We start from the raw sequence: 27,564 nt of genomic DNA on the forward strand, positions 1-27,564 counted from the left end.
CTCATTGGTCAGACCCACTGCTATCCGATAACTGTCATCTATCTTGTGGATAGTTTATAGATACTTTTCATGGCATAACCCCCCATTGCGCAGGCGATCACATGCCTCTTGGGGACACGCCTCTGCTGAGGCCAGTGATTAACTGCAGTGGTACATGTGACCATGGATGGAACATCACACTTCCTGTCAGCTGGGAACCAGAAGGCGTGGAGATATGAGCCTTACTGCTGTAACGGTGCAGCCTTCAGTAAGTGAGTGCCTTATTTTATTTTGAATAAACACTCTCCTGGCCCTAATTAAAATGTCTTTTAGGGTCATACACCGCCTCCTCAGGCCCTGTGCTAAGTAAAACACAGCGCCTCAGCTTTAGCTGGAGGGTTCTTTTCATATAACTGTGAAGAAGAAGTCTGTCAAACCTAGTCCATTTCCCATGTGATACATTATTTGTGTTGTGCTTTGACTGGTTTAAGACGATTCATTATCAAGTATTACATTGTGTTACAATGCAGAAAATAATTGCACAAACCTCCATTACAGGGTTTGCCAATGTGCTAAAAATGATAAGCCCCCACAGTAGTCGCGAAGAGTTACAAAGTATACTACAGATGTACGGCTCTCATTATATTTCCGAGGCACTTTACGGTTCAGAGCTTACCTGTACCATCCGCTTCCCCAGTAAGAAAGTTCAACAGCAACTGTGGCTTCAGTATCAAAAAGGTAAGATAAAAAATATATCCTAAGATATAAGAATATATTTGATAGTAAAGGGGACCTAAACTTTTGCTTTTATTGGATATGCTCGTCCTTTCCAGCATGCGGAGTCCAGATCTCATATACGTTGTATGGGTCCGTACTCCGCAGAGCAGGTAAAAGCTGACGGTGCACAGCACTCTGAGAAGCAGGGCTGAAAATGGAGAGTTTCAGTAAAGGTTTTGGTTTCCTTAACCCTGGGTTCAGACCTGAGCGTTCTGAAACGAGCGCTCTGTATGCGCGATTGTACGGGCGTTTACAATCGCACATACAGAGACAGGCGTGCACACATTGTCGCGCGTTCCCGAATATCTATGTACGGGAACACGCGACAAACACCCAAAAAAAAAGCTCAAGAACTTGTTTGAGCGTCGGGCGTTTTACAGCGCGATCGTACGTGCTGTAAAACGCCCAGGTGAGAACCATTCCCATATGGAAGCATTGGTTTCTCCTTGTTGAGCGTTTTACAGCGCGTAGGAACGCGCTGTAAAACGCTCAGGTGTGAACTTAGGGTTAGTGATGGAGTAACTACATCGTTATGCAGAAAAAACTGGTCAGCAAGAGAAAGTGTGACAAATTAATAAGAGAAGCATTACCTGTAAAACAGGCAGGGTATCTACAGGTAGTGGTTCTTTTTTCATTTATCATATTTATCGTAGTTTTATGCTGAACTCCAACACCCTCTGATAAGGTGTTTCTTTACCAACGTTGTATAAAGACAGCCCCTTTGTAACCAATGGCCACGTTCAACTGTCATTGAAGGGGGAAAATGGGGCTGGTCATACATTTCCAAAGGATAGCCCAATGTCAGATTCTTGACAACCACCCATCAGCTCTTCGAAGGGGCCATGACACCAATGTGAGCGCTGTGGTGGCTTCCACCTTAAAGGTGTTTTATGAGATGTTAATAGGATGAACTATCCTCTAGGAAGGTCATCAGTATCTAATCAGTGGGCGGCCGACACCCGGGGCCCCTGCTGAGAAGGCACTTGCAGTAGCACCACAGTGTTCTCTAAGCTTTTCCTAGGCTAGTGACGACACGTTTATGTGGCCTAGGAGCATCAAGTGAATGGGGCTAAGCGTGATAACAAACACAGCCGCAATACAATGTACAGCACTGGGTTTTGTGAGTTGAAAGGAGGCCGCGGTGCTCACGCAGGAGCGCTGGCGCATTGTCAAACAGCTGATCAGCCGGGCTCCCAGGTGTCGGCTTCCCATCCTTATAACACCGTCTACGTAGCTGTGTTGCAGGGGATTGCAGCTGATGAAGCCGCGATACTCTGCACGGTCGCTCCTAAGTAGCTGTCCTGCAGGTAGGTAATATAGGTATATATAGGTTAATATAAACAATGAAGAGGCCTCAATGCATGCACGAGCACAGTGGCCCATTTAAACGGCTAAATGGTGGAGGCAGAAATTTGACCTCCAACAATCTGATAGATCATCAGCATCCTGGTCCAGAGGACACCCTTAAACGCTGGCAATCAGTGTAGAAAAAAGCCTAATTACAACCATTGTGATTCAATCTTTTGCAATTAAAAAATGAAAGCGTCCAGGGGGTTAAATACTATTTTATAGGTACTGCAATGGTTCCTGCTTGTAAAAAGGAGTTATTCCCATAATAACAAGTTAGAGAATTGCTGATGATATTTAAAGTGACTCCCAACCAGAGCCGCACTTTATGCAGGGTGTAAAATGAATGAAGCAGCCTCATTTCTATGGGGAACACTTCAACTTTCCCTTCACATGTGTTCTGTACACCTCCATCTGTAGCTTTACATTCTGGGAAAAAAAGGTGAATATTGTAAAGAATACAGGAATGTACATCATAATATATGATACATATCACATAGCTTTCCTATAACGTTTCCATTTGATTACAGCGTATCTGTTCTTCTTAGCACTATGATCTTTTACATCTGTGTTAGAATAATGTTAGAATTACTATTTTTGGTGTATGGGATTCAAAAATCAGTAATGAAGGTGGAAACAGCTGTTACTTGATGTGATTGATTTCTTGAATCTATGTCTAAGCTGGCGTCGGGACGTTCCCGTGCGGGGCTCAAAGCGAGCCCTGCCTCCTTCTTCTTGATGTGCTGCTGCTACAAGAAGAAGAGGACACAATTGCTGCATTGCAAGAAGGAAGGTTGAGAGTGAGACTAGAATGTGGTGGGTAAAAGGAGGATGTCCCTCTGAAGTCAGTAATCGTGTCTGTTCTCTATTGAGCAGGCCACACTGGAGATGGCGGTCCTCCCCCTGGAGTCAGGAATAAAGGCTGAACCCCAAATTTCAACCCACTAACCCTAACACATCAACCTATTCCACTAACCCTCTGGAGTCAGTAATTTAGGCTGAACCCAACACCCTAACACTAAAACGTAACCCTTAACCCACACAGCAGCATTCAGGCTAAAAGAAGCCACGTGACCATTGGTGATATGTGACCAGCGATGTCATGGCTCCTTTTACTCACTCCATTCTTGCTTCTAACCAAGAAGGGGAGGCAGTGCTTCCAGCTTAGAGACAAACGTGACCATGCCCAAACCCTTCCAACTCCTCCTAGCCCTCCAGAAGTATTGATACCTGTATGAAGGTTATATCCATCAGGAAATGTAGCCAGTCGACAAAGCAGATTCAGATTCAGCAGGGGGTAGAGATTGTACAGTATATTGTATGGCATGGCGTATGGCTTATACCTGTGATAGCTAACCTCCGGCACTCCAGCTGTGGTAAAACTACGACTCCCAAGATGCACATTTGCTTGCATGTACTCAGAACTCCATAGAAATTAATAAAGCATGCTGGGAGTTGTAGTTTAACTACACCTGGAGTGCTGGAGGTTAGCCATCACTGGCTTATACTGTTCCTGCATGGTGTAGGGGTTATACTGTACAGCATGGTGTAGGGGTTATACTGTATATTGTATGGCATGGTGTATGGTTTCTACTGAATATTGTATGGCATGGTGTATGGTTTCTACTGTATACTGTACAGCATGGTGTAGGGGTTATACTATATACTGCACAGCATGATGTAGGGGTTATACTGTATATTATACGGCATGGTGTAGGGCTTATACTGTATTGTACGGCATGGTGTATGCTTTCTACTGTATACTGTACAGAATGGTATAGGGGTTATACTGTATATTGCACAGCATGGGGTACAGGTTATACTGTATACTGTACAGAATGGTATAGGGGTTATACTGTATATTGCAAAGCATGGGGTACAGGTTATACTGTATACTGTACAGTATGGTATAGGAATTATACTGTATATTGTTCGGCATGGTATAAGGGTTATACTGTATACTGTACAGTATGGTGTAGGGATTATACTGTATATTGTACGGCATGGTATAAGGGTTATACTGTATACTGTACTGTAGGGATTATACTGTATATTGTACGGCATGGTATAAGGGTTATACTATATGCCCTTTGACCAATGTGACAATTATCTTATGTTAGGTTTCATATCACCCACCTTTGATAGAGCATTGCCCAGCTCTAAGCCAACACTGCTCAGCAGCTGCCAAGGCTTAGAGGGAACAATGCTCAGCATTGAAACTGCAACATCTAGAAGAAAAGTTAATGGAATTATGGAAATCAGAGTATCAATAAACATGTTCATGATATAAAAATGATAAAAAAAATATTCAAAACATTTTTAATTATTCAATATTGAGTACTAGCACAACACACAGAAACACATGCACTTACAAACCTTAGTATGCTATCAATGAAGTTAATAGTTGTCTGAGAAATATTCTGCCATGCGGAATGCACTTGGGCACGCAAGTCATCAAGATCAGCTCACTGGCATCTCCCTTTGTAATGGCCAACCAATGATGTCCCAGATGTGCTCAATTGAAGACGCTGTAGGCTATGGTAGCACATTTAGGTCATTCAGGCTGCTCAAGCACCATGCAGCCACGCGTTGTCCTGTTGAAAAACGGCTCCTGGGATACTATGGAGAAATGGTTGTACCACTGGTTCCAAGTCCAAGTCAATGTAACACTGTTAGTGTACCTGAAATGAAGACTAGAGAGGTCTGGCTACTATACATTATGCCACCCCTATATCATAATGTCAGGAGTAGGACCAGTGTGATATTCCCTTGTGAACGCTTCTTCATGACACTGGCCACATCTCTAGCTGTCATTGCGTCCGAGTCAAAAGCAAGACTTATCGCTGAAGAGCCTTCCAGCCTTCCAGCTTCCATTGCCATATTGCTGTACACCATGATAGCCTTTGAGAGTGGTGGCGCAAAGTCAATGGAACACCTGTAGCTGAACATCTGACTTGTAATCCAATGATGTGCAAACACAATGATGTGTAGACTCAGCTTGGGATAAGATGTTCAATTTCACTTTCAGTACAGAATTGATCACTACACACAGACAATCCATCCATGCAGAAGTCGCCTCTGTCTGCCTCTTACTATCATTCAAGTTTATTGTTCCTCTTCCAATCCCCGGGACACACAATGTTGAACAGGGCTGGCATCTCAGGGTAGGCACATGGCAACCTGCTGGAGTGATAAACCAGAGTCTCTCAGTTCAAGAATTCCATCCCTCTCAGTTTGCGACAAGTGACGATAACTGCCACATAGGTTAACAGGAGGCATCGCACAATCATCCCACATGACTTGAACCAATTGACTTGAATTTATTGCTTTCAATCTGGCTTTTATGCTTCTCCCATATGCCATAGATTGGAGCTAGGTGCTTGAAAATGCGATTATCTGCAGATCTTAGCGACACCTGCTATTTCCTCAATTTGCATAACCTTACAGCTTGTCCTTGTTAGTCTTGCAATTTCAATGTTGAGGAGTGTATATCCATCAGCCCTAGAGGAGACCCACCAATTTTGATTTCTGGATTGTCTATTTGGAAATAGTCATACAGCTATCAAACCTTATTCATCATAATGTCCAATGTACCTAAATCAGTAGGTCTGACCCTGGGACGCTGAGTGAACCTAGCCTTATATAGCATTCACATACAGCATTTTCTTAGCATGATACCTATGTCCTCTGTATTAGAAATGCTAGAGGAAGTGTGGTGTTTTGCGATCATTCGCAAGGTATTGTAAAATGTACGTGTTATTGCATAGGGTAATGTAGCTTAAAAGAAAAAGGCTTGATATTTCCATATCCATATTCCATATCTATTTAAGCCACAAATGTATTAAAGGGATAGTCATTTATTTGAAGAATTCACATGAAAGGGGGAGCACATCATAGACAGGATCCTATGGACAGTAGAAGAGAAACAGCCAAAAGGCCACTCAGTATGCAGATTATGGGGGTGCTGCTCACAATCCCTGCCGGGTACCAGGAGTGGTTAATTTATTTGAAAATGCATTATAAAACACCACATATACTAAGTCAATATAAACTTAATTTGGGAAAAATCTGATCTCATTCTTCTTTGTAAAGCTGCATTAACAGTCCATATAACGTGTTTTTGAGACCTGCCCCTTCTTCAGATTAAGAACAAAATAGGTAATATTCTTCAGATTAAGAACCTACTTTGTCCTTAATCACCGAAACACGTTATATGGACTTTTAATTCTACTCAGTATATACATCTGTTTTGGAAACCGCTAGTACCGGTATCCCTATTTACCTCGCATGTTCCACTTGTACTCCCGGGCATCCATGGTTTTCAGCCTGGATGTACTATAGGTCTACAGAGTCCAGCAGCAAGTCTAACTATCATCTTCATGTACCTAGCACCTAGTGAGCCTCCTCCTTTTATCTTGGTATACGTCGCTGTCACATGGGTATCAGTCTATGTTGCGCTTTTCCATTTTTTTTTAGCTTTTTGTCTGGAGAAGAGTCAGTGATGATCACAGCAACCAATCAGATAACATTTTCCATACTTAATATGCTTTAAAAAGATGAAACCTGGAATCTGATTGGTTCCTGGTCGCATTATTGACACACAAGACCCTCTGGGTATGTTATGTGTTCCTATACTAGACTTCCAGCTGGACTGATTTGTAGATCTACTTTAAAGAGATTTTCCAATATTATGGCCATTTGTATCTAGCACCACAGCATCTAGCAGTGTGTGTAACCTGTTAAAAAACTCATACTCACCTGTTTCCCAGCGCACCATTTTTGTGCCCTGGCACCATTCTGCATCCGTACCCTTGCCATAATAAAAAAGACCAGGAACCAGAAGATTGCCAAACAGGGCCCGGGCACTCGAAGGAGAGTGGTGGGGAGCAGGCGAGTAGGAGTTGTTCAACAGGTACTATATGCTTCGGAAGCAAAGTAAAAATGTACTGTAATTATGGAAAACCCCTTTAAGGTTTTGAACTGATGTCCCACTAAGGCAACACTTTTTATTGATTGATGCTGCTGAGGAACCAATTTCTCACACTCCAGGAAAAGCATAAAAACTGCAAAATTTATGAATGAATCTGCTACAGCAAGAGCATCTTTGGTAGCGGCTTCCACTCTGGCTCATAGAGGTGGGTCCTGAGCAGAAGATCCTCCCCATGACATCCATTTATACTAACAGAGCCTATGAACAGGGGATGTCTATGCAAGACAACCCCAGTAAGGAGAATCTCCAGAAGCCCTTACTGAGGCTCAGCTGCTATAAAATATGAACTGTATGTTGCTCGATCATTATTCTTTTTTTCATGGATGATATATATAGATTATAATAATGCTGTCCCGTAATGTAATAGTAGTCTGCTTGTCCAGGCACTAACTTCCCGGGTACAGAATACAGCATGTGGGGCATGATATAACAGCTTTATGAGCCTGTTTGACAAGAGGTTGATTTCAGACCAGATATGAAGGCCTTTGTTGTTTTTTACATGTGCTGAAGATCGGGCAAATTATTGGGAATGAATGTTTGTGCAAATGCTTGTTCTCAATAATTGGTCTTGTAAAGGTGCCAGCGATCACCCAACGAACAAGCAATCAGGTGATCCCTTTTTATGCAGCACCTAAAATTATCACTTATTGCCAGCACATTGCCCTGTGTAAATAGGGATCTACTGCCGACCGTATGTCAATGCTCATTTGACCCCCTTTCCCCTTACATTGAGCTACGTGAGAGGCCCTTTTTACATGTTATTAACCTGTATAATAGGACCTGTACTGGAGTAAAAAGCAGCCAAGCAGCTCCCACTGTAAAAAAAATACAGTGAATTGCAAGTAAACTTTATCTATGGTAATGACTTGGACATCATTTTGGAGACCACAGCTGCATATCCATTATAATCTGCCTTATCTATGTGTCAAAACATATAAATGGACCATTAGTTGCCACTTGGCCAACCATTCCATACACATGGCTAAAGCTAGAGCCGTAAATCCAAGTTGCATTACACAGCTGTGAGGTTCAGTCATCCAAAAAACAATCATTTGCATTCTACTTTGGAGTTCTCATTTAACATTCAGGCCTGGGCTCATCCAGTATTGACATTCCAAGACCTTCAAGCTCCTAATGAAAATATATATAGTATATATACAGAATAAAATGACTGCTGCACGTCGCTGCGGCATGCCTCCACCGTCCATGAAATGTTCCTGTCTTTCAGCATACTGCTTGTCTTCTCTCTGAAATCAGTTGGAGGGCACTTAAGGAATTAAACATTGCTTTCTTCTTATTTCTCTTGTCTACTTTTATATCCTTCATTCTTACTGTGCCTAATATATGGGAATACTAATAGGTGGCACGCCGTAACGTATTGGCTGTTTGCTTGCCTCAATGTCATCGATTTAATAGCAAAGATAAACCACATTTACTGTTTTTCTCATATTTGTTTCACATTTTATATTCACTATATCAATACCCTGGGTAAGACTATTGATATTTATATACAAATCTCATCCTTTGCACAACCACTCGAAACTTAATTACCCGTTATTCACTATAATATACGATCATGTCCTAACACAGGTTCTTTGATGTTTTGCTTTTAAGGATGTGAGTGGGTAATTTTATCCTTCTACGTTTCCCTTTATGAGTTTAAATGTTCAATAAAGTTTCGTATTGCAATGTTTTCAGCAGTGCGGCACATTATTGGACTTCAAGTGTCCTCATAATTGAGTGATGATAGCTCTCTTGAATACGTTAATTACTTGCATTATGTTACATTTAGTCTCATCCATACTATATTCACACAGCATGTATTTATGAAAAAGGAAGGTTTTGTCTTTGTAGAAGATTTTCTTTTCCCTTCAGAAGAGAATTTCTGATTACAAAGGTCTCAAATTTGCAGCCAAAACCCTTTGATGATCTTTATGACATGATAGATCTGATTTACTTTTCTACAGTAGGTAGCTATAAGCATACAACATTCACCACATGCACATGCACATACACAGGCTCCATAAGCTTGAATCTCTGCGCATGTGCCGGATTAAAGATGAGCAGAAGAAAAAAGCTATAGTTGCAAAAAAGATTATGTGAACCCTTTGGAATTACCTGGATCTCCGCACTGATTACTTATAAGTTGTTGTCTGATTGTTATAGCTACGTCGTAGTTATAGACAAACACAATTTAACTAAACCAATAACACAAACATTTGTACCATTCAGTTTAAGTACATTGGGGGAATTTATCAAGACCTGCACTCAAGAATCTCAGCCTCAAAAAGTTGCAGAATATAGTGGCCTGCAAAAGTTTAGGCACCCCAGGTTAAAATTGCTGTTACTTTTACATTTTAAAAATAACAGAAAATGAAAAGGGCCTGAAGCAAAACTTCAGGCACCCTTCATGGTCAGTACCTAGTGGGACCCACTTTGGAAAGTATCACACACAGCTTCTAAATGCTTTTTTTTTATCTTCCCAAAAGTCTTTCAATTCTTGTTTGAGGGATTTTCATCCATTTTTTTAATCTTTATAAAACATTCCAATGATAAGGCATTATTCCCTTTCAATACCCTCTCACCTCCCTTACCCAAGGACTGCCCACTAGAGAGAGCGAGAGAAAAAAAAAAAAATGAAAAATAATAATAACAATAATAGAATCGTTAGTTAGGATCCTAATCTGACCAGACATTGCTCCATTTATTGTTTTTTTTTCTATTGGCGTATAAAAATTTCTCATATCCTTTCACGTTATACGTAAAATTTTCCCACTTTGATATACATGGCGGTTCAGTCGACATCCAACGTTTGGCAATAACCAATCTCACTAAGAACGGTTTTCTGAGGAGCTCCTTTTTAGCCTTTAAGATTTTCAAGATACTTAAATGACCAAGGATAGCACACTGAATAGTTAAGGGAACTTGCATCTTGAGATTATCTTCTATCTTTATACACTAATTGCCAAAATTGGCTCACCTTTGGGCAGGACCAAAGAAGAGGGACAAAATCCGCCATTATGCACCTACACCTATGACATAGTGCCAAATCTCTGAGTCTCATCTTTTTCAGTTGGATTGGGGTCACATACAGTCTGCAAATTTTAAACTCAACCAAAACATGATTAAAACAATTCGATACACTACCTAAATTATTAGAGATCCTATCCCAGTTTCCTTATCCATACCAGAGACCTCATGCATCCAAACCTTTTGACCAAACTAATTGACTCCAAATATCCCATTAGTAACAATTCATATATCTGTCCGCCACTACCTCTCTATTATCCTCATCATTTACCAAAAAATCCACACATTCACTTGACTGAATATCAAAAAGTGCTTTGTTATTAGAACTGTAATTGTAAATATCTAAAATATCCACTAAACCCTAACTCTTTAAGAGTGTTAAGTTTCTCAGCTGCCAAAATGTTTCCATTTTTGACAACTTGTACTACATAAACAAACCCACACCTACCCCAAAAGGAAGTGTCCTTCACTTTGATAAACTCCTTCAAGCATTGATTATCCCAAAGAGCAGTAAAAAAGAATAACTTTCAAATTTCAGGAAAATATTAAATGGTCTGTCCTTGTGGTTTCCACATCTCAATAGCCCTCATTGCAAAAGAGTAAATAATCAAAAGGAGACATATTCACCATATGCACCAGTACAGGATTGCTCCTCCACTCCATAATCATTAAAAGACAGTAAGGCATAAATTAACATTTGAAGAATGGAAGAGACAATCTCCCCTAGGATATTGGCTTATATAAGTATATTAACTTAATCTTCACCCTTTTTCTGCCCCATATCAGTTCATTCAGGAGCTTCTCAATAAGTGTCAATACACCTCAACCAACATGTAAAACATAAAAATTGTGTCAGAACCACTTGCGATAATAATAACTTTAGCTTCGTAGACATTTTCCCTCTCAATTTAAAGATTAAAAGCATCAAATTAAGGTGAGTATAATAGTGTATATTCACAGATACTTCAATACCCAGATACCTGAATGACTGAGATGTACTCAAAACTTTTATCTCCATCTCTACTGGTAGATGTACTCTATCCAATGGAAAGAGGACGGTCTTAGCCCAATTGATCACTAGACCTAACATATAACCAAATTCCTCCACGATATGGATAGTTCTTGGCAGTGAGGTTTCTGTATCGCTCATATAGCCTAAAATATCATCAGCATATAGGGATATCTTATCTGCCTGTTCACTGACCCCAAACCCCTTTATTTCACTATCCTGTCTAATGGCAATAACCAGTGGTTCTATAAATAAGTTGAAGAGCAGTGGGGAGAGGGCAGATCTTGGCAAGTACCTCTTGACCATTCACATTTATCCTGGCAGTGGGGAGATTATAAGGTAAGCAAATCCACCCTATAACATTCTTTCCAATGCCAAAATTTTCTATCACCGTCCAAAGGAAGTCCCACTCTACCCTGTCAAAAGCCTTGCTGGTGTCTAGAGACAGGAAAGAGCGGGACCTCCATCCGGACATCTGAATATTAGCAAAGAGATGATGTACGTTTTAAAAGGCATGCTTCCCTGCAATTAATCCTGACCAATCAGGATGTATTTAAGGAAGGAATTTGTTATTACCTTTTCCCAATCAAACAGCTAGAATCAGTCACATATGTATTTAATAGAGATATTAGCCTTCCTTTTTTTTATTTATGAGAGTATTAATGGCTTCAGGCATAGAATTAGGGAGTCTGTCTACCCTCCTTATTAGATTCATCAATAACTGCGGTGGAATCACCTCTCCATGTCTCTGACACATTTTGAATGGAATTCAACCCAAAACTGGAGATGTATTTCCCTTTATCAAAGCCAAGGCCACCCTTAAGTTTCCCAATGTTATAGGCTAATTTAACGCCTTTCTTTGCTCTCGCAATAATTTAGGAAAAGATATGTGGCTCAAATATTGACTCTTCGACAGACACCTTACCTACCAATTTATATAAATCAGAAAAGAAAGTTAAAAATTCTCATCCAATCTCTTCCTGCCCACTAACTGTCCTACTCCCAGTGGACTGAATCATGCCAATACTACATGTATCTACCTAAATCTTAGTAATACTGGCTAATAGTCTTCCAGGCCTACCAGCCTAACAAAAGAAATTCTGCCCCAAGAAAAAGATCCTCTGTTGGGATTTTTCTAACAGAATTATTTTTTTGAATGAGAATTATTAAAACATATCCTTTACTAGGTCCTTTAAAATATATAGATACCACTGGGTGAAAGACAACAAGTTACAAGTACCTCCACTGATAATTATCTCACATTAAGTAGATAAATGGGTGGGTCTTACCACGCCTTGTGGATACCAAGGCCTGTGGAGGGCAGTCCAGGTGATAAATGGTAACCGGAACCTGCGTGACCAAGATGCTGGTGTCTGGCGGTGGTGTTGGTACTCCTATGAGACCCTATTGTGTCTTGCCTGCCTATAAATAGGGCTGGGGTCTATTCTGGACACCTGCCTAACACACATGGAGCACCCGCCCCGACAGGGGCGACCCCATACTGAACCTGTCCCTCAGTATGGGCCTTAATACTATGCTAACCCTATTTACAAAGCCCTACATGCCATGTTTCGGTCTTACTTTCCAGACCTCATCAGGGGACTTCAACGAAGTATTCAAGGATAGTGAAAGAAGAGGGTCGTTTTTAGCCTCGTGCTTTCACTCTGGATATTCAATGAATCGTATCCAAGCATTACCATGGGAAGTGTCCCATGTAAGCTGCGCGTCTCACCTAAAACAGTGGTGATTTGGGTGAGCAGCTTACATGGGACACTTCCCATGGTAATGCTTGGATACAATTCATTGAATATCCAGAGTGAAAGCACGAGGCTAAAAACGACCCTCTTCTTTCACTATCCTTGAATACTTCGTTGAAGTCCCCTGATGAGGTCTGGAAAGTAAGACCGAAACATGGCATGTAGGGCTTTGTAATTAGGGTTAGCATAGTATTAATGCCCATACTGAGGGACAGGTTCGGTATGGGGTCGTCCCTGTCGGGGCGGGTGCTCCATGTGTGTTAGGCAGGTGTCCAGAATAGACCCCAGCCCTATTTATAGGCAGGCAAGACACAATAGGGTCTCATAGGAGTACCAACACCACCGCCAGACACCAGCACCTTGGTCACGCAGGTTCCGGTTACCATTTATCACCTGGACTGCCCTCCACAGGCCGTGGTATCCACAAGACGTGGTAAGACCCACCCATTTATCTACTTAATGTGAGATAATTGTATGTTGGTATCTTAAATATTGTTTCATTAGGGATTTTTGTAACAGAAAGTCCTATTTTTGAATTGCTTCACACATTTCCTGCTTACTTTATTCTTTGTTTCTCCCTAAACAGCTGTTCTTTTAAATGAGCATCCGACTGTAGAGCCTTTTCCATTACTTACTTACGTAGGTATGCTATGTTATTAACAAACAGCTCTTTAAGGCATCCTATACCCAGAGAGCACCAGTAGATCTATAATTCTCCTGCCAAAAAATAAGGACCTCTTTCTTAACCTGGTTATAATTATTAATAATGTTCAACCAAAATAGATTGTCTCATGGGGGATGTCCCTCCACGGTCACTAGGTCACTACCATCTCAGGCCATGTCAAGCAGCAGCGGGGAATGATCTGACAAAGATCTAACCTCATAATGGACCTTTTTTAATAACGTTTTTATATTGCTCATTTACCAAAGCCATGTTAATTCTTGACATGGAAGTGCCCGAACCCGCTACAGAGGAGTACATATTCCTGTCTGGGACTTTTTCCCTCCAAACATTAATAAAGCCTGTTTTAATGCAGAATTTAGATAAAGGAGAGTTCCCATAAACCTTGGAGAAACCCCTTTCCCACCCAACCAACCCGTATCCTATCCCTTTTGGGATCTATAACACAATTAAAGTCTCCAATTTCAACCATCATACATTCTTTCCTTTGTTCCATAATTAGTAACAACTGACCCAATACGTAGGAAGATTGGAAGAGAAAGGGGGAGAGATATAAAAGAAAATGCAACTCGCCAGTCACACCCCCCTGGCCTGACCCCGTGACCGTGTTGCCGTGCTGCCAGGCCTGTGCCGCTCTGTGAGTGAGGGCCGGGGCCGCACAGCGAGCGCAGGCTGGGGCGGGCGGCGCTGCGACGCAACTCACAAGTAAGTGATTTAAAAAAATAGTAAAAGAAGCTAAATTTTTCCTCCCCCCCCCCTCAGGGTGCACCCTAAGGAAGCCGCTTGGTCTACCTTATGGTAGCGCCGGCCCTGCTTCCATCCCCACAACCTTAGAGTTCAAATGCAGATGTGCAGATTGCATAGCAGTAAGATCTTTCTTTATATCTTCCATTTCCTTTTCAATATGGTCAACTACAACTTCCATCTCCTTAAGCCTTAAACTAAACTTATTCAGCTCATCTCTAATTACTGATGTATCAAACTGAATTGTTCCTATTTGAGTGGAGAGCACCTTTACTGCTTCATTTTTTATATCTTGACAGTTGTGGGTATTTCATCCAGCACATTTCTGACAACTCCTCCACCCCCACCTCCTCAGCCTCCCCACTCTCCTTTGCTCCCAGAACAGAATATCGTGATTCTGAAACCACTTTTTGGACCGCTGTAGGAGACTTAAAAAATCTCTCAATCTTCCCGGGTCCTTCTCTGTTCGTCACCCCCTTATCCCTAGGAGAAGGAGAGAGATTTAAAAGAAAATATTTTTACTTGTTGTAAACACTTTCTTTCAGCTTGCCAAGTCTTTCAATTCTTGTTTGATGGATTTTCATCCATGTTTCCTTTCAAAAGTCTTTCCTTTAAGTTGTACAGATTTTCAATGATGTTCAGATCAGGGGACTGTGAAGGCCATGGTAAAACCTTTAGCTTGCTCCTTTTGATGTAGTCTATTGTGGATTTTGAGGTGTGTTTAGGATCATTATCCATTTGTAGAAGCTATGGTCTTTTCAACCTCAGCTTTTTTACAGTTGGTGTTGTGTTTGCTTCCAGAATGTCCTGGAATTTCATTGAATCCATTCTTCCCTCTACCTGTGAAATGTTCCTAGTACCATTCGCTGTAAGACAACCCCAAAGCATGATTGATCTACCCCCAGGTTTAATGGTTGGTGAAGTGTTCTTTTCATGAAATTCTGTGCTTTTTTTTCTCCAAACATACCTTTGCTCAAGGTGGCCAAAGAGTTCTCTTTTAACCTTATCGGTCCACAGGACTTGTTTCCATAATGCATCAGGCTTGTTTAGATGTCCTTTTGCAAACTTCTGACACTGATGACTCTTCCATGAAGGCCATATTTGTGCAAGTGTCGCTGAATAGTAGAACAATATACCACAACTACAAAATCTGCTAAATCTTCCTGAAGGTCTTTTTCAGTGAAGCAGGGGTTCTGATTTGCCTTTCTAGCAATCCTATGAGCACCTGTCTCTGAAATTTCTCTTTCTTCCAGACGCTCTCTTGACCTCCATTGTTCCTGTTAACTGCCATTTCTTACAATTAATTACATTTTGAAGCGAGGAAATAGCAACCTGAGAACACTTTCCTATCTTCGTATGGCCTTCTGCTGCTTTGTGGGCCTCAACAATTTTCAGAGTGTTAGGGGGCTGCTTAGAAGAACCCATGGCTACTGTTTTGGGGACAATGTTAGAGGATTATGGGAATTTATAAAGCTTTGTAAATTGTATCACATGGCCTTTCCTATTGATGATTGTAAGCAAGCCTTTACCTTAACAAGCAATTTAAGGTCGGAGACTTCAGTCAAAGTTATCAGAGCGCTCAAATCTCCTTGGTTTCACATACTTTTGCAAGGTACTCCTTTCTTTTTTTTTTACTCTAAAATTGTAGAAAGCCAAAATAATAAACTGAAATTACACTAAATGTTGAAAAGTGTGTTTCATCTTTAGCTTTATGCCTTTAGGAAATCATTTCCTATTCAAACTGCTTAACTGCTCACAGTCATTTTGACCAGGGGTGACATAGAAAGTTGATTTGCATCTCAAGACAGAATCATTAGATTTAAAGAGGTTGTCCAGTATTTTTATAATAATGGCCTATCCTCAATATAGGCCATCAATATAAGATCTGTTGGGGTCTGACACCCTTTATTTCTGCTGATCAGAGGTAGCTCTGGCTCTGGAAATACACATCAAAACTACACAGCTCTGTACCTTATGTAGGGTAGTTGGTTGGTACATTTCTGCAGTTTTTGCATTTCTTCAACGCATGCAGCATTGACTGTAGATATGTGTTGTATGTATGAACTTTATTTTTATGAAATGTCATTGTTGTCCAATTTTTGATATAACCACAATTTGCTTCAAAGGTGCATAAAGGTAGTTGTGTGTATACATTTTTAGGTTATACATTTTATACAGAGTAAGCTGTGGTCTCTCACAAAGTGTAGATTTTGGTAACATGGCCGCTGTTTGCCATGTAAGTGTTTGTGAATCACTTCCAAATATTGCATGGTCTCTTTTATTTTTTAGAGCACAAGCTCTTGTTGATATACAGTATGCATTTGTGGCATATATGATCTTTGCACACCTCAATATATTATTTTTACATTTACATGCTTTTATCTTTATACCTCTTCTTGGATGTGAGTTTTATGTGCAAATGTTTGTTTTGATGCCTTTAAAAAAACGAAGAAAAAAACATTATTCCCGTTTCTCACAAAGTTACATTGTTGTCAACTGTAATCATCAGGCTGTCTGTTTTCAGAAAATATGTAGGTTTTGGGGGTTCACTTTTTATGGTCTGTAATCCCTGTATTTTATAGGTCACTACTTTAAAAAAAATTCTCAGCTTAAAACTAGATTTTTTTTAACCAGTTCTGGTGATTTTATGAAGATAGGTGCATGTAAATCTTAGTAGTAGTATGTATGGACTCTATTTTTAGGTGCTCTGGTCCATATAACTTTCTGCTTGGGTGACACTTTTAACCTCTAATATCAACTATTATACAATCTTTATGAAAAACTACATTTTGATGCAAAATCGCATGGAGGTGGGTGTCTACTTTCAGAAAATATATGGGTATGGGGAGTATCTTTTTTTTATTTTGTAATTCATATTTTTTTTTGTATATGCATTATTAAATGGCGCCATTAGAAAGTACAACTTTTTCCTGCAAAAAAAAAACAAGCCCTTATTCGGCTATGTGAATGGAAAAATTAAAAAGTAATCACACTGAGAAGGCAGGGAGTAAAAAATGAAAAAGCAAAAACAGGAAGTGGTTAATTGATACTCGTTGTGACATCAGATGACAAGATTTCGGTACCTGGCAATAGGCCTCATTCATTTCTTAAACTGCTTTGGTGAAGAGAAAGCTAAGCCCTGACTGGATGCTATGGGCAACGAAGATGGTTTACAGTAAGACGGTTTTGATGAGTTTGGCCCAATTAGCATCATCCTGTACAAACCACACAAGGAAAACAGGGGTCTGTTTGTTGGACCCACCCCATGTGATTAGTGTAGTGGTCTAAAATCTGGAAGATTTTTTTTGTTAATTCTGTGTTTAATTCTTACAGTTGCTAGAAATTAAGTTACACAACCCTCCCTGCAGAAGCAGAATACCAGCCACATCACAGTCTGTAGACACTGCGGCCAGGGACAATCACAGCATATCCAGAGCATGAGCATCAGCACTTAGGCCCTATGGTCATAATTAGAATAAGTATATAAGATTAGGGTGAAGGAGCGCTCTATTATATTTAATGGTTCTCTACATCTCTTTTCCTTTAGGCTTGTCAGAATTTACACTGCTCTCTGGTCTTTTCAGTGCTGAGAACCATTTTAATTAGTGAGCTAGCATGTCTTTACCAAGACGCAGTACCCGTTGTGGCATGTCTTGATAAAGACATGTCAGCCATCTCAGAAGTTTGATTAATTAAAATCGTCTTCAGTATCAGAAGACTGTAGTGCAATGTATTTCCTTTCAATAATTATCTTGGCTGACAGATAAAAAGTTTTCGGTTACTTTCAGGACATTATCTTACGTGTCTTGAGTTTTGGGTAAAATGGTTTTATTTCTAGCAATTTACTGATACATTCTGCAAGATGCTGCACTATAATAACTAGTTTTTCAAATTCGTACAATACTAAATGGGAACCTATCAATAGGGATGAGCGAATTTCATGTTATGCAATTTGTTTGCGCTTTGTTTGGTGGCAAAAGCAGAATTGCGTTATGAATTCCGTTACCACGGACCATAATGCAATTCTATGACTGTCTGTGTAGGTACTGTTGTTCTGGGATCCGCTCCACAGTTTCCTCTCAGCCCTGGCCACAGCATGCTTGCTGTTTATTTTCTGCAGCACTTCCTTAAGGGCCGGCGTGTGTCACTTCCTGGGCTTTATTGGTTAGGTCATGTGACCTCACTGACCAATCCTAGCCCTCCTGCACATATATAAGTGGCTCAGCCCTCTTCCCAGATGCCTCAGTGTAAAGGTCCTTGTGTCCTGCTAAGGTTCCTGATTCCCATCTGTGTTCCTGACTTGTATTTGTGGTCCTTGACTCTGCCTGTTTGCCTTGACTCGCCTGTTGAGGACCCAGATTGCTTGACCTGTACCTGTGCCGCCTGCCCTGAACTTTTCCCTGTCTGACTACGCCTCTGTCTAATCTTTCGGTCCTGCACCTCTGGTACCTATCTCAGGCACCTCCTGGTCTGCCTGGTCCAGCTGCCTCTTGTGCCTAGCCTTCTCAAGAGGTAGCGACCTGGTTTTCCCCTTGGGAAAGTCTATCCCCACCACAGGGGTATTGTGAAGATCCAGGGGTTCACTTCGACAACGCCCTTAGAGGACATAGGATACGTGGCACAGTGGGTTCACACCCGCTGGTTCGTGACAGCAAGAGAGGACTCCCCTGCATAACGGAAATGGGACGGATCCATTATGCAGGCTATAGACTTCTATTATTATGGAATGCATAACCGAATGCCTTTTACCACCAAACAAAGAGCAAACAAATTTCATAATATGAAATTCACTCATTTCTACCTATCACCAACATTTGTATGGAAACAGTCTACAATAGAGAAGCAGACTTTTACAAGGTGGATCTGCTGGGCCGCTTGTACAATTTAACTTGGCATAAGGGCATTATCCAAGTGCCCCTCGGTTTTCACCCTTTAACCGCTACCTCTTGGAGTAATCTCTGTTCAAGTGATGACTAACCACTGGAGTCAAAGGACACCAATGCAACCACCAAGGGATCTGGCAAAACCAGTCAAGGCTGGCAGAGTTTTTCCGATCGGATAAACAAAAATATGACGTAAGGACAGGCAGCTAAGGGTCAGAACAGAAATCAGTCCGATATCAGGTCAGGCAAAGAATGGTCAATTTCAGAAAACAGGCAGAAGTTGGCATATGGGCAGACAAACATAGAACAGCAAATCTTTGTAGGACATTAGTGGACTAGAACCTATTGCTCAGGTAACCTCCCATAGGGGAAAGTGCCTTAAGTACCCCAAGGTGGCCAGCTATTGGCTGGTGCAGATTAGGGTGGTACCCTACGAGCAGAGGAGGGGAGGCTAAATGTGAATGGAGGGACAGAGCAAATGCAGTGGTCAAGGCCACTGGAAGGAGGAGAGAAGCTAGCAAATCTGCACTACCGGGAGCAACAGAGTGGATAGAAGATGTAGTGGCTGTGCCCACCAGAGAGAGAAGAGTGGCGGCGGGCATGGACAACCGACATAACATAGACTCAGCCGTTAAATATACGAATAAGCCATTGTAAAAGAAAAGTTAAAACTATTAAAATTTGAATTTAAAGGGGTTGTTTAAAGGGAACCTGTCACATTGAAAATGCAGTGCAATCTGCAGGCAGCATGTTGTAGAGCAGTAGGAGTTGTGATTGAAGTTTTTTTCATATAAAGTTAATATTTTTTTATGTCATACATTTAAACCTCTGCTTAATCTGGGCTTAAAGGGGTTGTGCCACGAAAAATATTCTTCATCTTTCAAATCAGTACCTGGATCTGAATACTTTTGGAATTGCATGTAATTAGAAATCCAGTATAGCCATTAAGCTATGCAATAAAATGTATCTGTATAGTGCAACTTGTTGTTTGTTCTTTTCCTTATTTCTCCACCACCTCACTGAGGCAAGCATGTTCAGTTTAAGGCCTCCCTTCAGATGAGCGAGACGAGCCATAACAGTGACAGCATTATGTCAGTGTTATCCAATACTTTCCAGAACTGTAAGGGTTACAAAGCATCATAAATCAATATAATCCTATGTGACCCTGGCAGTGCTGGAAGTTCAGCTTGGCCCACCTATTCTTTACATGGACAGCCATTCATTGTATGGCCAATTGAAAAGCAGACCAGCAGCAGATCGCTAATCACCAGGCATGTATCTATCTACTAGGTTTTTAGCACTCCAAAAGATGCTGTGAAAATGGATGATCATCTGTAACAATCTATTTATCTATATTAGTCTTATATATCAAGCAACCAATATATGTTCTGGCAGCAAAAAAAGGTGTTTTTCCCCCTGTGTGTTTGGTAGAAAACTTGTATGTTAAAGGAAAATAAAACCTTTTGCCGCATGTTCCAGTAAAAGCCGGCAAAAAACACAAGGGTTCATCTGCTGATTTCTGCCTGATGAGTGGCTGAAGGGACAGGGTTTAATCAAGTGTTGGGGCCTAATATTTGCATGCAACTTTAGATATGGCAAAGGCTGGTACAGCCAGTTGTATTACAGCCAGACACAGGATAGAGAAGGGAGAATATGGCAGATTTTTTTGTGAATTAGAAGTCTAATTTTCAGATATCTTAAAGTGTACAAAAAGTTGCAAAAACAAAAAAGTTTGTATGCTGGCTATGTTTCTTTGTGAACTGGTGTTTTAGGGCTTCTCTAATTTATCTTTCAGCAATATTAATCCCTGTTTCTGCTGTACAGCTAGATGCATTTCACTCAGAAGCAGAAGCAGTTAGTGTCTCACTTCTGTTGAATCAGTCAGTACTGCATGCAGTGACCTCATTTCCTACCTACTGCAGAAGACTTACTGTCTTCTGAGTCTCTGTTACCAGGGTCGGATTTAGCATGACAACAGACAGTGGACTGCAAATTAGGTTGAAGCGAGACCTCCAGTGGCCATGACTTTACAGCTTTTTTTTAGGTGGGTGCAGGTAGTTACACCATTCTCTATTCAATTAAATTTGCGAATGTACAGTTATCTACTCACAAACTGTCCCCAACTTAGGAAGGACCTACAAGAATCTTGCTAATAAAAACCTGGTATAAAGATTGTTAAATCTTCACCCTAGAATATATTGTGGGTGCTTTATTATAAATCTGTACTACAGTGGATCAGTACTATGGTTATATGCTAACAGATAGGGAATCAGTCAGAGGCTGGTTTATTGTATTTTCTTTGAGAATAGAACATTCATTATACTTTTCTTCATGATTTCCAGCCCTTAGTCCTCAGTGAAGCATTGTAGTGTGTTCAGTGATTATGCAGGTAGAAACAGATGGTATTGACTTCTGCCTAGTAATTGTTTATTTGACATGAATATAATGATAGTTCAACAGTTGACGTGTAGTAGAGTTTGTACCCACTCGGTCACTTCTGGATCTAGTTGAGGGTTATACTGTAGTACAGAGTCAAAGGTCTTATCCTTTCCTTAAAGGGAACCTATCAACTTTATGCTGAACTCACTGAGGGCAGCACAAAATAGTGACAGAAATGCAGATTTCAGCGGTGTGTCACTCATGAGCTAAAAGTAAGTGGTTGCTGAGAACCAGCATCATAATCATTGCCGCCCAGGCCTTGAAAAGAGTCAAATCTACTTGAGAAGAGTCCTGGTTATTCATAATCTCCTGCTCTCCCCGCCCATCTGCTGGTGATTGGCAGTTGTCTCCAAGAGAGAAAGGGAGAAAACTAGGTAGAAGACTGTCAGTCATCAGCAGGTGGGCAGGAGAGCAGGAGATCATGAATAACCAGGACTCTTCTCAGGTGGCCGTGACTCTTTTCCAGGCCCAGTCTGCAATGATTGTGATGTTGGTTCACGGCAACCACTTACTTTTAACTTATAAATGACAGACCTCTGAAATCAACTCACCTGTCTCTACTTTATTCTGTTGTTAGTATGGACAGCATAAAGTTGATGACAGGTTCCCTTTAATCATAACTGTCAGCAAGGAAGTATGGACTTTGCCAGAGGGAGCGCTGTTCTTGAAGCTCCCCGAACAGCTGTCATAGCATCAGATGATTTTAAATGTAGTGAAGAATCTTTAGATGTGAACATACTGAGACAAGCAAGTGGACAAAGCAGGAAAAACCAAACCGCTGTGGTAGTCAGGCACATATCGGGATAGTCAGCAATCACAGGTGGGTAAGGGCATAGGGCAAGTGGAGATCATTAAACAGGCTTAATTATACAAAAGCAGTACAAAATCAGCACATACGGTGTATAAAGTTATCTGGAAAAGAGGCACAAAAATGAATCCTAGAGATTCAATATTCAGGGAAAAATAGGAATATGTGGTAGAAAGGGCACAACAACTGACAATTCACCTCTAGACTCATATTTCTTCCACTACCAGAAATTTGGCAGGAAACACAGTGGCACTTGGCAATGGAGAGGAATCATTTTGTATTTTTTTTATTTATTTTTTATCCCTGGAAAGCCCCTTTAAGAGTAAAGGGTTTTAGCATAATACTTGTTAGGCTGCTGCAAGGTTAACATGATAATATATAAGCCATTACTGCAGTAATTAGGTTTGGGGAATTTAGCACACTTTGTCTTAGATTATGTTAAGCAGAATACCTCAAGGATTGAAGAAACATGTGCAGAAATGAGCAGAGGTATGGAAAATAAGGTAACATTTGAGGTCTCATGGTACTGTTAATTCTACCTATCTGTGTGTTTCCTAACTGGTTATTAATAGGTTTAATTTGTCTTCAGTCCCTGGTGTCATCTCAGTTTGAGAAGCTGCTGGTCCTTATCACTACTTCCCAGATTCCTGCACTTGCAACGTACACCACAGACATTACACCAATTTAGGCCCAGCTCACAGCACATCGGCTATTCACAGATACAGGTATATGCAAAGGGAGAAAATGCATAGTGGGAAATAGAGAATGCAGAAAACATCTTCTAAAGCAAATGTTTCCTTTATGACAAATCTGATCCATGCTAGTAATAGGTTAACATAAGTTTTTTTTTTAAGGTCACCTTTAGAGATGAGCGAATTTCTCAGAAATTCGATTCGGCAGGTTCGCTGAATTTTCCGGAAAAATTTGGTTCGATCTGAATTTATTTGTGGTGAATAGCGTTTAAAAAATGGCTATTTCCTGGCCTCAGAGAGCCTTTATAGTGGTGTCGAACACTGTGTCTTGCAGTAACACGCATAGGGAGTCTGCTGTAGTAGTGAAATAATACTGTGAGTCCGTATGACAAGCAGATGACAGGTGTCGCTCTTAGAATCACTGCACACTTCACTTATTTGGGCAGTTACGGGGCCAACACTGACCAAATAACTCAAGTATGAACTCAGCTTTACAGGTTAATGTTAGCGGCAGGTATAAAGAACCATGCAGAGGCCCAAGATCCTACTATAACGTGAAAGAGCGCACTCCTTTTACACCAATTCACTGATTCCACATAGATTTTTACAGAACTTGTTCTATTAAACACTTATACAAGTAGAGCCTCCTGACAGAGTGGAGAGGGTGTCAGCAGTATGTGTTGACATCACTGATTATATTGTCCTTCCTCTAATCCGTCATAACAATAAAAACCCCAAAAAACAGATCCTGTCTGTAAAGCATCCGCCTTCACTCGGTCAGCATTTGGTCAGTAATCTATCAGTATTGCTAAAGCCCCCAAAAAACCGGAGTAAATCCAAAAAAAGGGATGACACGTAAATGGAATATTTGTATGTCTTCTGTGTTTTGTACCCACTCCTGCTTTTGGCTACCAAATCATAAGCCAATTCTGATGCAAAATAGGGACCATGCCATGCAGGCCTTACAGCTGTTACATAGACAGGATCTGTTGTGCATCTCCTTTTTCCTTCCTTCTGACAGATTAGAAGAAGGGTCAAATAAATGATGATATCAGCGAGGCCGAAAGGCAAAATAGTGGCCCAGTCATGAAGTGGGGAGGGTCGGAACAGCATGAGAAGCCCACAGAGTGGCCCTATGACATAGTGGTGAGGTGGAGGCAGCATGATGAGACCACAGAGTAGCCCAATGACAGAGTCTGGAGGTGGCAGCAGCATCAGGAGGCCACAGAGTGGCACATTGACAGAGTGTGAAGGTGGTTGCCGCAGAATCAGGAGGAGGCCACAGGGTGGCACAATGACAGTGAGGAGGTGGCAGCATCAGGAGGCCACAGAGTGGCACAATGACAGTGTGTAGGTGGCGGCAGCATCAGGAGACCTGAGTGGTGAGGTGGCAGCAGCATCAGGATACCACAGAGTGACTCGTTGACAGAATGGGGAGGTGTGTGGCAATACCAGTACCAGCTGAAGATGGTGGGTTAAAAAAGGAACACTTGGCATCAGGCGGGTGGCAGCATCAGAATAGTAGCTGAGGCAGGTAGCCAGAAGAAACTGGTCTCTTTTGTCAAAGTGTTGCTGTGGCACCATGGATGATCTAATCTGATGCATCAGACATTGGTGGGTGGAAATCCTGGCTGAGCCACGCCTGATTCATCTTGACAAAGGTCAGTCTCTCCAAATTTTGGGTGGACAGGCGAGTGTTTCTTGGGGTAAATATGGCCCCTGCTGCACTAAACACCCACTCTGATGACACTACTGGCGGGCAGGACAGCGTTTCCAGGGCAAACTCTGCCAGTTGCGGCCACAAAACCAGTTTGGCTGCCCAGTAGTCCAGTGAATCTTCAATGTGGGGTGGCAGGGTGCTGTCCAAGTATGCCACCACCTGCTGGTTCAGGTCCTGCTCCAGGTCTAGCTGCTGCTGCTGGTGAGTAGTTTCTTTACTAGGCGGGTGAAGAAAGCTGCTCATCAGCAACTCTAGATTTAAGTTGCTGCTAATAGAACTGGAATTGCTCCTACCCCCCCACCCTGCCACAGCAGCCATGGCAGAGGAACGTGAGTGCAGAGGGCGCCCCCGTTCAGACCTGCGAGAGGATGGATGATGGAGCAGATAGGCATCGGCCAACTGACTACATAGGATGTCTCTATAGTAGTTCAGTTTGTCCTCTCTCTCAGCAGGTGTGAAAAAGGCCCCCATTTTGGACGGGAGGGTCCAACAAGGTGGTGAGCCAGAAGTCATCCCTCTGCCGAATGCTGACAATTTGGCTGTTACTACGCAAGCAAGTGAGCATGCATCGGGCCATTTGTGCAAGTGACTCGGAGGGACTCCCTGCTGTCATCTCCACTGCATACTGCCACGGTGTGGCTGGGTCCTCTGCCTCGTCTTCCTCATCGCCCTGTAGCTCCTCTGGCTGCTCCTGCTCCTCCTCTCCTGTCACTTGTGTATAAAAACTACCCATTTCGCTACACATTGCTTGTGCTCCAATGTCCTCCTCCAAATCATTTACCACAGGGCTCACGTGGCCGTGAGATCTAGGCATCACGTCTCCAGTCCCCTGACCAGCCAGGTTTACCAGCATCTGTTCCAGGACATGAAGCAGTGGAATGACATTGTTCATCCCATAGTCCTGGTGACTGACAAATAACGTGGCCTCCTCAAAGGGCCTGAGCAAACGGCAGGTGTCACGCATGAGCTGCCTCTGGCTGACATCGAAGTTACACAGCGCAGTACTCCTGTCCGCTTGGATCATCAAGAAATCGTCTATGGCCTTTCTCCGTTCCAACATATGGAGGGTGGAAATGTGGCATATCAGCCTATGTTGAGGGATGCCGTTCTGCTGCAGCTCAAGGAGGGTATGCTTTGCGGTGTTCAAGTGGTTGAAGGGCATGCAAAGTTTCCTGGCCATTTTTAGGATGTCTTGCAGATGGGTGGAAGACTTCAGGAACCGCTTAACAAACAGATTGAACACAAGTGCCATGCAGGGTGCGTGGCTCAGCCCTCTTTGACGCAGCACCGACACCATGTTCTTCCCGTTGTCGATCACCATGGTTCCGATTTTGAGTTGTCGTGGAGAAAGCCAGGATTCGATTTCTTGATGAAGGACACGGAGCAGTTCCTCCTCTGTGTGACTCCGTTTGCTCAGGCAAACGAGGCGCAGAACAGCGTGACACCGCTGTGCCCTGCACATGTGGTATGCTGGAGGGGCACTGTGAATTGTCCCAGCAGTGGAGGCTGAGGAGGCAGAGGCGGACACTGTTGCAGGACCAACGGCGTGAGAACGTGGAGGCAGAAGCGGCGTGACCTGGCCAAGTTGCTGGTGTGGCTGTGCAGGAACCACAATCACCTAGTGGGCTGTAAAGGACATGTATTGTCCCTGACTGTAGTTACAGCTCCACACATCAGCACTGACGTGTATCTTGGCAGACATCGACAGGCTTAAGGACAGGCCCACCTTTTGTTCTACATGTGTGTGCAGGGCTGGTACTGCCTTTTCGGCAAAGAAATGATGGCTTGGGACTCTCCACCTCGGTTTTGCACAAGCCATCAGTTCTCTGAAAGGTGCAGAGTCCACCACTTGGAAATGGAGGGACTGCAGCACCAGCAACATGGCCAGGAGAACATTCAGCTTCTGCGCCTTTGGATGAGTGCACGCATACTATTGTCTGTTGGCAATCGCTTCAGTGATCGATTGCTGGCAGAATGGCTGACAAGGAGTGGGAGGAGGAGCAGGAGAATCAGGACCAGCAGATGATGGGAAGGACAAACAGCTCCCTTTGGCTGAGGAGCCTTGACTGCCTGAAATCAGGTGCGTGCCACTGGGTGATGCAGCAGGGTGGACCACCACATCGGAGCCACGGTTCTCCCAGGCCACTTTATGGTGACGCTGCATATGTTGATGCAGGGCCGTGGTGCCAACATTGGCACCCTGTCCACTCTTCACCTTCTGCCCACAGATTCTACAAATGGCCATGTTCACCTCCTCCGGCGGCTTAGCAAAAAACTGCCACACCACCGAGTAGGTGATTTTACCCCCAACACTCTGCACTGACTGACTGCTACCGCCGCTGCTTCCGTGAACCCCTGCACCACTACTTTCCAGGCAGGTAGGCTCCTGCAAAGTGGGTGGTCTATCCTGGGCACGTTTGTCTTCCAACCTTCTACTGCTGCCAGCCTGCTGACTCCCGACAACGCTAGCGACTTGCTGGCTCCACCGCTGCCTCACGGGCAAGCTGCCACCCTCTTCTTCCAATGATCATAAATTCACCCAGATCGCTAGTGCGATCAGCTACAGTTGTGTTTAAAATAAGAGCAGTCAGACATCACTAACCTGATCAATCACTGTATTTTGTTAAAAATGATATTTCTACATGGCAAATTATGTACTAGCAGGTGTAGCAGATTAATAGAAATCCAACAGACCCAACAGTTATGA

General features: G+C 42.3%; 1 protein-coding gene across 1 annotated transcript in view; it reads left to right on the forward strand.

Annotated features, from left to right (window-relative positions):
* Window positions 1-27,564, forward strand: part of ASTN2 (astrotactin 2) — an 859,422-nt gene that overhangs the window by 611,124 nt on the left and 220,734 nt on the right. Inside the window, exon 15 of the mRNA XM_044306147.1 lies at window positions 538-717. Coding sequence (XP_044162082.1) covers window positions 538-717 — 180 coding nt within the window. The remainder of the gene's footprint in view (window positions 1-537; window positions 718-27,564) is intronic.

The sequence above is a fragment of the Bufo gargarizans genome, chromosome 9, assembly GCF_014858855.1.
Source record: "Bufo gargarizans isolate SCDJY-AF-19 chromosome 9, ASM1485885v1, whole genome shotgun sequence".
Classification (NCBI taxonomy): Eukaryota; Metazoa; Chordata; class Amphibia; order Anura; family Bufonidae; genus Bufo; species Bufo gargarizans.